The 12,609-nt window shown below is 44.6% G+C and overlaps 1 protein-coding gene across 1 annotated transcript; it reads right to left on the bottom strand.

The window, feature by feature from the left end:
• Positions 1 to 1,612: 1,612 nt before the first annotated feature.
• On the bottom strand, positions 1,613 to 12,024 carry ANHX (anomalous homeobox). The gene is made up of 8 exons (XM_008936779.1): positions 11,776 to 12,024; positions 11,006 to 11,130; positions 10,658 to 10,781; positions 9,184 to 9,370; positions 8,581 to 8,713; positions 8,009 to 8,298; positions 7,443 to 7,504; positions 1,613 to 1,705 (listed from the first exon to the last, which is right to left on the bottom strand). The coding sequence occupies exons 1-8, from the start codon at positions 12,022 to 12,024 to the stop codon at positions 1,613 to 1,615; spliced, it is 1,263 nt and encodes a 420-aa protein (XP_008935027.1).
• Positions 12,025 to 12,609: the final 585 nt, after the last annotated feature.

Below are 12,609 nucleotides of genomic sequence, written 5' to 3'. Positions count from 1 at the left end.
CTGCCCTCAAGGGCGGCTGCGGGGCCACGGTCTCCCGGCTCCGGTCCTCGGACTCCCGAGGGCCCTGTGCTGCACGAAACCAAAGTGTGAACGTATGCATAACCCTCCCAAACATCGCTGTTTTGAACCCAAATCCTTCGATAACATGCAGACGACATTCCTAGCGAGATACACCGAAACAAAGGAAGTATCAGGGTCTCGACACACAGCTGTACACAGGGCAGTTGGTGTTAGGGGTTTAATACATAATAGAATCCCGTGTGTGAATCAACATTTGATACCTTTACCTTGAAAAATGAACCCTGGAGAAAGAATTGTTCATAACCTTTATTTGCTAACTTATTACAAAAGGTACTTGGGAGGCATCTACTTCAGGGATGGAGTCTTGGTAAAGACTATGACTTTTGCAATACAGATATAAAAAATAGCAGTAATACTTAGGGAAATACCCAAAAGACTGCCCTATGACTTGCAGCATTACTTTTAAACCTGCATCAAGGATCCACTTTGCTACTTGATGCCCATACACAATTCTGCTTTTGAGCCTCTAAGAGAAGGAAAGAAAACAGGGCTTCTGATCCACGAACAGCATGTGATGGAGGAGTGTGATGGGCAGCCTTCAGGCTGGGGTAAATAAGGAAAAGTACTGGGCAAGAGGAAGAGAGCTCCTCAGGAAAGCTGCAGAGTAAGCAGCCCTCAGCCAAACACAGTATTAGCCCCACACTTACTATGTGTAGGAAGCAGTCTGAAGAACTCGCAGTGCTTTGCAGGGCACTTGTGTGAATAGGATGTGCCCGCCTGATGTCAGACTGCCACCAACCACCAGCAGTGTGACACAATAGCCTCAGCAGTTTCAGTCCATCTGGATCTGCTGACTGAAAATGCATCAAGAGGGTGCAGCAGCTCCCACCTCCTCTACTCATGCTTCTTTCCTGGGCAATGTGAGATACAGGTAATACTAAATACAACAACATTGACTGATATGCCCTTCCCCCCTGCAAGAACACTGACTTCAGCACTTGACAATTCTGTCATACTCCGGTTTGCATCATCTGTGGCACTACGGAGTATGGAACAGTCCAGAAGTTACATCCAGTAGTACAACAGAGATGAGAACAAGCAGTATTTTACCAGCACTTAGCTGAGATCTTATTTCCCAGGCCTGAGAAAAGGTTATCCAATATCCACTGCTAGGTAATGTAACTCAATTATACTCTTTTTGAGTACAGAAGCTTCATTTACCTTCATGATGTACTGAAGGACTCAGATCTAACTAGTGCTATGGGTAGAAATATGTAACTGCCACAGAACCAGTGACTTGATATTTTTAGCAGCTACAGTGCAGCTTCAGACTGCTCCAGTAAAAAACAACAGTCCACAATGCACCTTTGGTTTCTTCTACACTTTGCAAAATTCTTAGTAAAACTCTAACTAAACCAAACTTTGTAACCATAGAAAAAACCTTCATCCTTCTACATTACTCTCTTCATCTCCATGTCAAACCACTCATTTATAAAAAAAAAAAATAAATAAAAAAGAGCCCAAAACCCCAGGACAGGATAGGGCGTTTCCTGAGGAAGTGCAGACCACATTGAGCATCTCTGCAGGCAGATCACATTCGTCCGCTGGAGGAGAATTCAAAGAGCAGCCACGCTGCCCAGAACGTGTCGTTGGTTAAGGGGTCACCAGTTGGATCTTCCAGGACCTGAAAGACACAGGAAGGAATCAAAGCTTCACCATGTGCAGTCTTCAGTGATGCTGTTGCTCATGGTGGAAGAGCTCCTTTGGGCAGACATACAGTGGCACAGACTGTGCAGTGGGAGGGAATGTCAGTGGTGAGGGTTCTGTTCATGAAGCAACAAAGTCCTTGTTGCCCTCTAAGTTCAGGTAGAGTAATCCATCTGTACAGGATGTGGGTGTAAACGTGACAAGCACAATCAGTGAACAATTGAACTCTTAGTAATTCAGAGAAGAGCAGTTCCCTTCTCTGTGCTCAAGGCATCAGCTCCTATAAAAGCAAGTGAATGACAGAGGGTCAGACCAGGATGAAATAATTAAGGGAGGCATCACCTGTACAAAGGAGCTCTGTTCAGGGATGGAAAGAAATATCTCCAAAATAAATTAACTCAGTTTTTTTTGGTTGCTTGTTTCGTTTTACTCTTTTTAGCTCTGATGGGATGCATGACATAAAAAAAGCAAGTTCCAAGTCATGTGTGGACAAAAGGAAGTACATTTGTACCCCTGTGGTTCTGACACAGGAAACAAACATCTGTGTATTCCTGCAGCAAGACTAGGCCAAGTCGATTCAGCAAGGAACAGAGTGCCCAGGAAGTCTGCAGAATGCTGTAAAATCATTTACACATTCAAGCTCTTCCTTTTCCTACAGGACACACTGAAATAGGCAAAAATTGCTCTTCTGAATTCCTGAACTGAGTAGTGGCAACAAAAATTTAACCATGTCCCCATTTGAGATCTGCAAGCATCACACAGTGTCTTGCTCCCCAGCCCACACTGCACCGAGTGTCATGTTTCTATAGCATTGCAAAATCAGTGCAAGAATGCAAAATAGTGAGATGAAAACTCCAGCTACAGAAAATGCATGCTTGGGAAATCTTAGAAAAGGCTCATTCATTATTAATGCCTAAAGCTTTCCTACTCATCTGGCTCACATTATGGCTGGTAAAAAGGCCACTTTCCAAGATACAGATCTTTATATCGATGCTTTCAAAGGCTCAAAAGAGGTTCTGTTACTGCCCTCAGAGCTGCTGCGGCTTCCTATAACGAAGCCGGCCAATATGGTCTCTAGCTTTTCAAAATCTCTTTTAAAAAGCTTTTCTCCAGCAGCTCACACTACAAAGACAGAGAAATGGATGCTCACTGACTGTCAGACCAAGACACATAAAGCCAAAAAATAGTTCAAGGTGCAGTTTAGATAGGGGCTTTCTTAGGTCCTAATTTTAAGTACCATTTAATTCACAGATGTGCTCCCACCCCTTTAAAAGCACCAGATTTCTAACTTCTGTTCCTATTGCTTTAAAATCATTGTATGAAGCCATACAGACTGCATCCAGATCATGGAAGTAATTTCTTTTATCGTTTCCTACAGTAACACTGCTCTGTACACTGTTACCAGCCATCTCAGGACAGTGCAAAATCCCTTTTCCTCAACAATAACATGGTCTTAGAAATTAAAATTACATGCAAGATTTTAAGAGGTCTCAGAGATCAGAGTCAAATTCTGCCGAGCCCTCAGAGTGAAGGACCCTCAGGCAGCCATCTTCCTGTCACCTGCTTTCCACAATGCTAGGTGAGCCCTCCAATCCTGAAAATTTAAATGACAGTTTGGATCTGTACAGGTTGCTTTGGCCACCATTTCAATGGCACATTTGGTAAAATCAGGGTCTGATAAGCGATCCAAGTGGAAAAAAAAGCAAAATCACCTCTTCTTCTAGCATCTGCTGGAAGCTGCCCAGGGAATGCCCAGCTTGCTCTGAACTGAGCTCCAAAAGGTATGCTTAGATCAGACATTTCAGAGCAAACACAATGTGAGACTTCATGTCTCTTGTGTGAGAGCTATGCCTGTATAGTGTGTATAGGGCTAAGCTCCTTTTTTGAACATTAGGTGTGTTCTCCTACCTGGCTTTGTCCCAAGGCTTGGCTTTCACTCATGCAGGGTGCAGGAACAGGTGGGCACTGAGGCTTGCCAAACAGAGTCTGACAGGAACTGGAAGAAAATATGACACAAATGCATTCATGCTCTACTCGCTACTGCAGCGGGACAAGAGGCGCTGCTGGCAAGACTATTCATTGAATGGAGTTCTGTTAAATGGTCTACAGACCTGCCCCATTTCTTCCAATTGTTATGGCCTGAAAAGACATATTTTGCACAAGGAGGACTAGCCTGACCAGAAGCAGAATACAGGAATGACATCTCAATTTGCAACTTTCCATATGCCCCCAGATCACTCTCCATAAACAGAGAAGTGTCTACCAAAAAGTATCGTTCCTGGAAATTATTTTAAAAACACAGATCTTGAGTCAAAACACAAATATGAGGCCTTTAGACATAGCCACAACATTGTCTACGATTATGCTGTAGCTTTTCAAGGTCACCAGTCTAGAGTCTGGGGACATGGCCTCCCCATCCACACCTCCCAGCGTGGCTCTGCCAACCTCACAGTCTGGGGGCACTGGGTCAAAGAGGAGCCACTGGGTACATGAAGATGGGATGTTCTCTCCCTTCTTCATCAACTCAAAAATTACCTATACTCCAGCAACGCTGCCCATACCACTCCCAGGAACAGCCCAGGGTATAAACAGTCACACAGGCCCAGACCAAAGGTGCAAACTAACGCAGCGTAAGAAAAAAAAAGTAGAAAAAACAGAGCAAGTGTCAAGTTATCCTTCCTTGGAATGCCCCCCAGGTTCCAGCAATCAGTCTTGGGACTCTTCTGCTGCAGGCTGCATTCAGGCAATTACATGTACTAATGACAAATGGACTCAACTATCTGCCCCCCCAAGAATTTAGCTCATCCTTTTTCATAGCCCCCTGACACTGACATGCACAGTGCCTGTAGCAACAGATTCCACGATCTAGTTACGCAACATGCCCCAAAGCAGCCTCTTTTAGTGCATTCTGAACTTGCTGCCCCTGCCAGCATTGGGGCACTGGGTTATCCAGAGGGGAGTGCCTAACAGCAGGAGGATTCATAGCACTTTGAGCTGGAATCCCAAAAATTCAGGCAGAAGCAGTAAGCTGCAACAAGCATCTCAGCACTCATGTTTTCTAAATCAATATGCTAGCTCATAAATGCAGTCTGTCTTGCTCCACAGAGTTAGTGTGCTTTCTGCTTGAAATGGGAGGCATGAGAGAATTATGATCTGCATGAACCATTAGCTGGGCTACATTCCACCTGTCCCAATCTGAGGAGCAAAGAGGATACACCACCACTATCTGTGAAGGCGAGCATCTGTTTGCTGTCCCACAGGGACTTCCAGTTCGCTAGCTGGATCAAACTCTCCTGTCAGGCAGCAGGAGCAGATGGAGACAGTCAGCTTCCAGCCTGGTTCCCCCTCACACTCCCACCTCACAGCCCTGTAGATCATAAGACGTTTGGATAAAGCCCAAGTGTGTAGGACTGACTGTAAAAAGCCCACGAAAGAAATCAACAGGAATTGTTCTAATAAGCTTTCAGGCCATGTTCTTTCCAGGTGAGCACCTTTAAAAATGAGACAAGCAGATTAAGAGTCCTTTGGCTGACTTTTAGCTCTACTCTTGCACACTTGAAGAAGAGAGACACGGGTGCTGGTAAGGCAGTGAGAGCGTAACACCAAGTCCACTCCAGGTGGGTGACCTTGGCTAAACAATTTCCTTCTTTGTGCTCTACTGTTATCTGTAAAGCAGAGATAATTCTACTGCCCTGTCTTTCCAGGATAGCAACATTCATTTGCCTTAGTTTAAGCTGTTAACTCCTTCCTGAGTCTCCACACGAGTGAGCTCATTACAACATGATTGCTAGAGATGGCTCTGGTGACACAATGCTTCTCTCTAATCCAGTAGCTCTGTTAGAGGGCTCTGCCTGGTGACAAAGGGGATCCTCATTCATTGACATTCACTAAGCAGTGATCTTACCCAAGACTACCCATGAGAGGTCTCCTGCCTCTCTAGAGAGAAATTGCATCAGGGCCTAGAAGAAATTTCAGCCTAAGGATCACTCATTTCTGAAGAGGTTCATGTTCCATAACATTTGTAGTATTTTAGGGAATTCAAGGTTTTGGACAAAGCCAGAGCAGGCCACTGAACAGGTTTACAAATAGAGTTCAAATAACTATAACCTCTCCAGAAGGTGTGAAGGAAGCAGCAAGTCCTGCCCCTGCCAGGAATATGATAAAGGGTGTGTGGATTCCTGGCACAACTGACATACCCAACAAGGAGACATTCACCATAGATTTCTTCTACTGGTGGAACATTTTAAAAATAAACATGAGCTCACTCTAGAGTCAGAACATGCAATTTTAAATCCAGCCAAAATATTGCCAGCAAGCCTCACTGGTCTTTCATGATCTTTAGCCAATCTTTAAAACTGAATCCTAAAACACAGACTGAGGTGCCCAGCCCTGGATTCTCCCCAACGATTCAGAGCAAGGAGTCTGACATGAATGTGAGGAACTGTAGACACCAAGGCAACTGGGAAACATGGGTAAAAGGCAGAAATGTTTTAGCAGGGAACTAGGAAGCAGAACCCCACTGATCTTTATCTCCAGTGAATTACTGCCTTCCCTTGTTGCTTCACAAGCCGCAAAGCCTCTCTATGTCTCTTCTTCTTCATCAATAAAGTAAGAATAAAACTCCTTCTACCTGCCCCTGACAGATTACTGACAGTGTCATGCTAGCACAATGCTGGACAGTGTCAAGCAGCAGGGTTATGAAACGGGGCTGTTGCTCCTGCTCTGTATTGCAGATCAGTAAATTAAAGGAATCTCATAACGTCTGTTTGGCAGTGTTTATTTTTATGTAACATTATGGCAGTTGTATAACATATGGAAGATGGCACAGATTTTTGTTGGTTTGCATTCTCTGAACTTAAGTCCCAGAGAAAACCTGCAGTTTGAAACATTTGTTACAGGTGGAAAACAAAGACAGAACAGTGCCTGTCTTTGTCTTCATTTTGGAAAGCTTGCACTATGGAACAATCTTGTCATGAGGTTATGAAGCTACAAAAACTATTTTAGGATTAAGTACAGGCCCTGCCAACCCAGCCCACAGAATCAGCCCGCACTGTATCAGTACAGGTTACGATTTTCTGCCAAAAAGAAAAACAGGCAAATAACTCAGGAGCTAAATCTGCTTTAAAGAGAGGGGTTCATATCTTTTCTGATGAGGCTGGTCCCAAATCTCCTTTGTGCCACCACCATTAAACACATGCACAGCATTTCCCATTTCTAGTGCACAGACACAAGTATCTGCAAAATATGATGGACACAAGGAGAGCCTGGCCCCTGGAATGAGATGCATCACCACCCTCTTTCCACAGCCCTCTTCAAGAGGGAGATCATGACAGCACTAAACCCACAGCAACACTGTTACTCCTGCTTTTAAGAAGCCATGTACTTTCCAATCCCTTTACCTGTGGGGAAGAACAGATTCCAGGGTCCCTAGCTGTCCTTCTCTAAGGATGAAGCTTTCACCCTCTAAATCTGACTGATGAATGCTTCTTCCTGAACTGGCCTCAATACCTTGAGGGACTCTGCTCAAGGGAGCTCTGATACCTGCTGAAATAAATGCTTATATTAAAGACAAATACAGATAAAGTGACCCCAGCCTCTGACCCAGCTATTCCTCCCCTCCTTGCTCCACATTCACCAGAGGCTGGGTGAATGGCAGCTGCAGCACTTTCTGTTCTGTATATCTACAGCAAAAGCAGATGGACATCACAACATACCCTATCAAGGCTATTCTGAAGAACAGGGGGAAGAGGAGAGATGGTGGGAATGCTGAAGACCACTGGACAGGAAGGAAACGGAGAGGGAGAAAGAAAGAATAGCAGGAAAGAGAAAGGACAGTAAGTACATGTTGCTGAAGACTGGCACCATGTCACAGTTAAGAAGTTTCCAGCCTCTGCTCAGTCAATCTCTTAAGAATGACAGGCATTTAAAAACCTGGAAGCTTGCCAGCTGACAAGGTGAGCAGACAAGACCTAAAGGGACCATTTCCAATGGAAATGCCAAAATGAAAAACAGTAGCTGGAATGCTTGCCAGAAGAAGTACTACCTTAAAGGAGGAGTTACAGTTGAAGCAAAAGAGTAGGTAAGAACGTCTGTTTCAACACTTTAAATCTACAGGTTTTCTCATGAGCTACTATGGGAGCAGAACTCCAGAGCTCAAGATAAGCCCTGCTCCTGTTCATCATGACATCAAAAAGCCACATAACTAAGACTCCTTAAAACAAAGAGAAGAAAAGCATGAAAACTCTTAAGAGGCCAATGATCTGGGGGCAGTTTTACTAACCTTCTATACTTGGGGGCCACATGGAGTCAGAGACTCCTCTGGTGCTGCAAGGGGCCTGCCACATGGCCAGCTGTTCATCTGGGAAGGTAAGGGACCCGCACGAGCACATGACAAAGTTACCCAGCTCGGGGCTGACATCACTACTGCTCACTGCTTCTCTGGGCTGCAGGACAGCAGAGTGAAAGCAGGTTCCTGGCACCAGCATAGCTTCAGTGCAAAAACCTACAGGTTGTTCAGTGTTGTAAGCATGGCTTGTCTTTGCTTCATACAGATCATCACCCTGCATAAAGCTGCAACAACGGAGAAAAATCAGCCAGACACATTCCTTTGCAAACATTTCTCTGTTTTAGCTGGGGACCCCCCAGCCAAACCTTTGAATCCTGCCCTTGACAGCTAAGACATTAACTGCTAGATCCTCTGACTACTTGATGCTGGGCACGGACTCTTCTCAACTATGGAGTCGTGACTCCTAAGTCATGTCCCCTAGGAACTGACATGAAAGTCAGATCCATTAACAAGTTTAAAGGTTTCTTCATCTCTGAACTGGCACTGTAAAGGCATTCATACATCACCTGGATTCCAGCATCTTTAAATATGTTCCTTCAGGAGGCTTATCCAGATCTGCAGCTGACTGCTCCCACCCTGGGTCACAGGGCGTAAGGGTTATATCCATTTGCTGAGGGCCGATGCCTACACAAGATCCATCTGAAAAGTGCAGGCCGGGCAGGTGAAGGAATACTAACAGTTACTTCGAAAAGCAATGAAACAAGTCTAATTTGCCAAATGCAGCAAGACCCTCTTATTCCCTGTGACAGAAGTTTGGTCAGGATTCTGTGAAGAGGCATGGAAATACTGGGTTTTACTGGAGTACTGCCCTGATCCCAGAATCTGAGAACTGAAAACTTGCTGCCTCCAATGTATTTGCTTTCATATGGTGTCCCTTCTGAGATGGGCATGTCTTTTCACTTGTCCTTGCACAGGCCTTATCAACAGTTGCTCCTTCTGTGGAGTGACAGCCTCTAGCCAAACAATGAGGCACTCCACTGAAGCAGTCCTCCAGTGTCCACTTGATCCATCAACACATAGATGCTGTTCCAGAGAAGGAACATCCTTCCCGAGAGAATTTAGAATTGTTTTTCTGGACCACAACCCAAGCCCATTAGGAAGAGACAAACCTGCAATTTGTGGAATGTAGGATCCTTCACCCTGCTGCTCCTTTGTGTGGTAAGTTGAAGCCCTCTCAGGACATGAGTTGTTGAGCTTCTCTGTAGGAGGGATGGAGGATTTTTGACGCCGTCGGTAATTTGCAAACCAGTTATAGACCTGAGTCGGCTGCAGGTTCATGTCCCGAGCCAATCCCTCCTGCAAACCCAGGTACAGGGAGAGATCAAGGGAAAAAGAATAAACCACATCCAATTAACCAGGTTTTCCTCTTCAGTTCCAAAGGCAGCCTAGCAAAAGAGCTTTCAAATCCCGAGACGTTTCTTCACTATGTCTCCAATAAGTCTTTGATGATTTCATTGAAGAGACTAATTCATGAACTCAAAAGAGTTGCTGGAAAACACACATTCCACCCTGCTCCTCAGGTCAATCTGTTTGTTAAAGGAAACTGTACCCTGATATTTCATATTGCTATATTTAAATGTAAAGCCTCAGCAAAGCACACTCTTCTCACAGAATGACAGATTCACATCACGAACAGACACTGATAGAATAAATACTAAGGAATTTACCACATTAAATAATTTTCACAAACTATAAGCAGAATAAACATCTGTATCATGTTCCCAGAAACATTTTTGCTGTATTAAACTTAAATAATGACATCAAGTAAATGAAGAACATAATGGGAAATTATTGTATAAGTGATCATCATAACCTTACATTTTGGGACTTATGATACTTTTAGGATTTAAGCAGCTTCACTATGCTCCTAATTCAGATTGTTATTTTAAAATGAAAATTTGGAATTTGTTGCTGCTTTGTGAAAAAGGTAAAAAATAAACCATCCTCACATTGTAGAATTATCCACCAGGCCATCCTGCCTCAGATGTGAAGGGTGTTGGAAAAATTGAGCACCACAGAGGCAGACTTTAAAATCTGAAGCCTTCACCTTGCAAGGTAGCAATCAATAAGGATTACTGAATTAATTCACATGTTACTTTCATTACAGATCTGTCCCTGTCCAAATAAGGTAGACACAGGTGTACATCAACACAGCCTATCATGTTTTCAAATTCTGTGAATTTAATGTGATTAGTCAGTAGAAAATATATTCTGGTGAGCCAACTGCAATTTTATATAGACTATAACTCAGTCAAGTCAGAACTATTTATCACTCTAATACAGCTCTTCCAAGTGATGGTTGTTTCGCTGCCTATGCTCAATCACTACCAAATCAGAACTGTTAAAAGCCCAGTGAGGAACTTATTTCCCCTGACCTTTTTGTCCAAAGCAAGTGAAAATACTTAGTATAGACTTGATGATTTTTTTTAGGCAATATTTAAGGAATGATCAAATATGGGGAATCCCAGCCCCACTTGGTCTTCTGAAAACAAGTACTTAGAATTAAAGCAGGAACAGACCCCTGGTCACAGAGTTCTGCTTTGCTGTGACAAGGAGACTTGATTACAAGTATCACATCCCTACCCGCTGTTTCTTGTTTGGATTTGTTGTCACCTCTGCAGCAAATCTGTGCAGTTGCTGGCGTACTTCATCTGAATAGTTTCGATTCTTCAAACCTTCAGGACAAAGGGAAATAGGTGGAGGATTCCTGTACACAGGAGAAAATGGGATTAAAAAGGACCCAAAGGAGTTATTCACATTCATGGGAATTTTCTCATGTTGCCACAAGTGGCCAAAGCACCAGGAAAAACCCAGCTCCAAGAAGGAGCCATCTTGAGATGTGAAAACAGCCTCTGCACCTCTACCCCTGCAACTGCTAACCACAGCAGAGAAAAAAAAAAAATTCTGTTCACCCCACACCCTGCCCAGTACCTCTTCCTGCAACGGAATTTCTGCAGTGGTGTCAGAAAATCTGTGTGGTGCCTCTCCATAGCCCTCTGGTAGTGAATCTCATGCCAAAGTTGCACCAGCTCCTTCTTCTCTTCTGCCTTGCAATACTAAAACAAAACCACCTGTAAGCAAGCTCCTGCCAGCTAAGTCAGTCAGGCTTCCTCTAAAGGAGAAAAACCTTCCAAGTAGAAACTTACTCTGAGATTCCTACTGGTTTGACAAAGCTGGTAGCATTATACAAGTATATGGCTTGCTGTACCTTCTCTAATGTACACGGAGAGTTTCCTGCTTAGTTCCTTCCCTTCCCCTGATGAAAAGGGCTATGTTACCAGACCTAGAGGCCAAAATCCCTCACCCTGACACAACGTCCTCTTATCTTTCCACCCTGGCAAGCCCTCTAAACTTGGCATGCCCAAGGCTTTTACATCCTAAGCCCCAAGTTTGTAAAAAAAACTCCCAAGAACCATCACACTGGAGAAAAAAAAATAAAATCCTGCCTTTACAAACTACAACCAACTCTATAATCAACCCATTATCTTCTTCCCCCGGCTGATTAATAGTAACTGCCTGTAGCAAATGCTTTACCCTGTGTTTCAGGTCAAGCAACACACATATCATCACCTTCCACTGCTGTATGCCAGCTGGAAAGGCTCCATGTGCTACAGTCTGGGTACCTCTGCACTAACTGCTCCAATTACTATTTTTCCAATACTGCTTTTTGTCTCCATGAAGGAAAAAGAACACATCCCTACCTCCAGTAGTCTGCAGGCTGTGTCATGCTGGCCATTGCGGATGTGAACGAACACACAAGCTCGGACAACATGGATGTTAGTGAGAAAATACATCTTGTGTTTGCATCCCATCATGGCCCCAACCAGCTTCTCCAAAGTAGGCGATGAGCTCTGGAGGTCCTGGCAAAGCTGTTCTGCTAGATCCAGCAGCTTGGTGGGTGGGGGATCCTTGTTTTTATTCCTGTTTAACATGGCCATGAACCGCTTCATCCTTACGACCTGTTAGAAGCCTTTCTATGCAATGTGCAAAGCTGTGGTTAGATAAAAAACATTATCTCCTTTTTCTTAGCTTTTATGGCATGCTTTTTTTTTTCCCTCAAGGAAAGAAATCCACTGTGCTGTTAAAAGCAACCCGAGGACCTCAAAACATGTGAAAATAGGCTTAAACCAGCACTGAAAGGCTAAAGCCACGCGGCTTTGTAGTGCAAAAAACCGAGCTCACAACAATATGTTGATCTTGCCCCAAGGCTCGGCTGCTGAAGAAGGACCCAAAGCAGGAGGGCTGCTGGGGGGAGCCATGCACTCGGCTGGCCCCAGTCTCCCCAGTTTCCGTCTGTGTGCGCAGCTGGGGACACTGGGTTGCTGCACAGCTGCCGGCATCGCCCCCGCTCCCCATCCCCACGTGCCTCCGGACCCCCGCTCCCGCTCCGATCGGGTAGCCCTGTACCCAAACCACTATACGACGCTTTACCTCCGCTGCTCACAGGTTAAAACCACGCAAGACTAAGCCCGGAGCCACTCTGGCGAAAGGAGTTTCTCCCCGGGACGGAACGGCAGCTCCGGCAAGCGCAACTC

The sequence above is a fragment of the Merops nubicus genome, unplaced genomic scaffold (assembly GCF_000691845.1).
Source record: "Merops nubicus isolate BGI_N331 unplaced genomic scaffold, ASM69184v1 scaffold42633, whole genome shotgun sequence".
NCBI classification, from domain to species: domain Eukaryota; kingdom Metazoa; phylum Chordata; class Aves; order Coraciiformes; family Meropidae; genus Merops; species Merops nubicus.
This window is presented reverse-complemented; position numbering and strand designations above follow the sequence as displayed.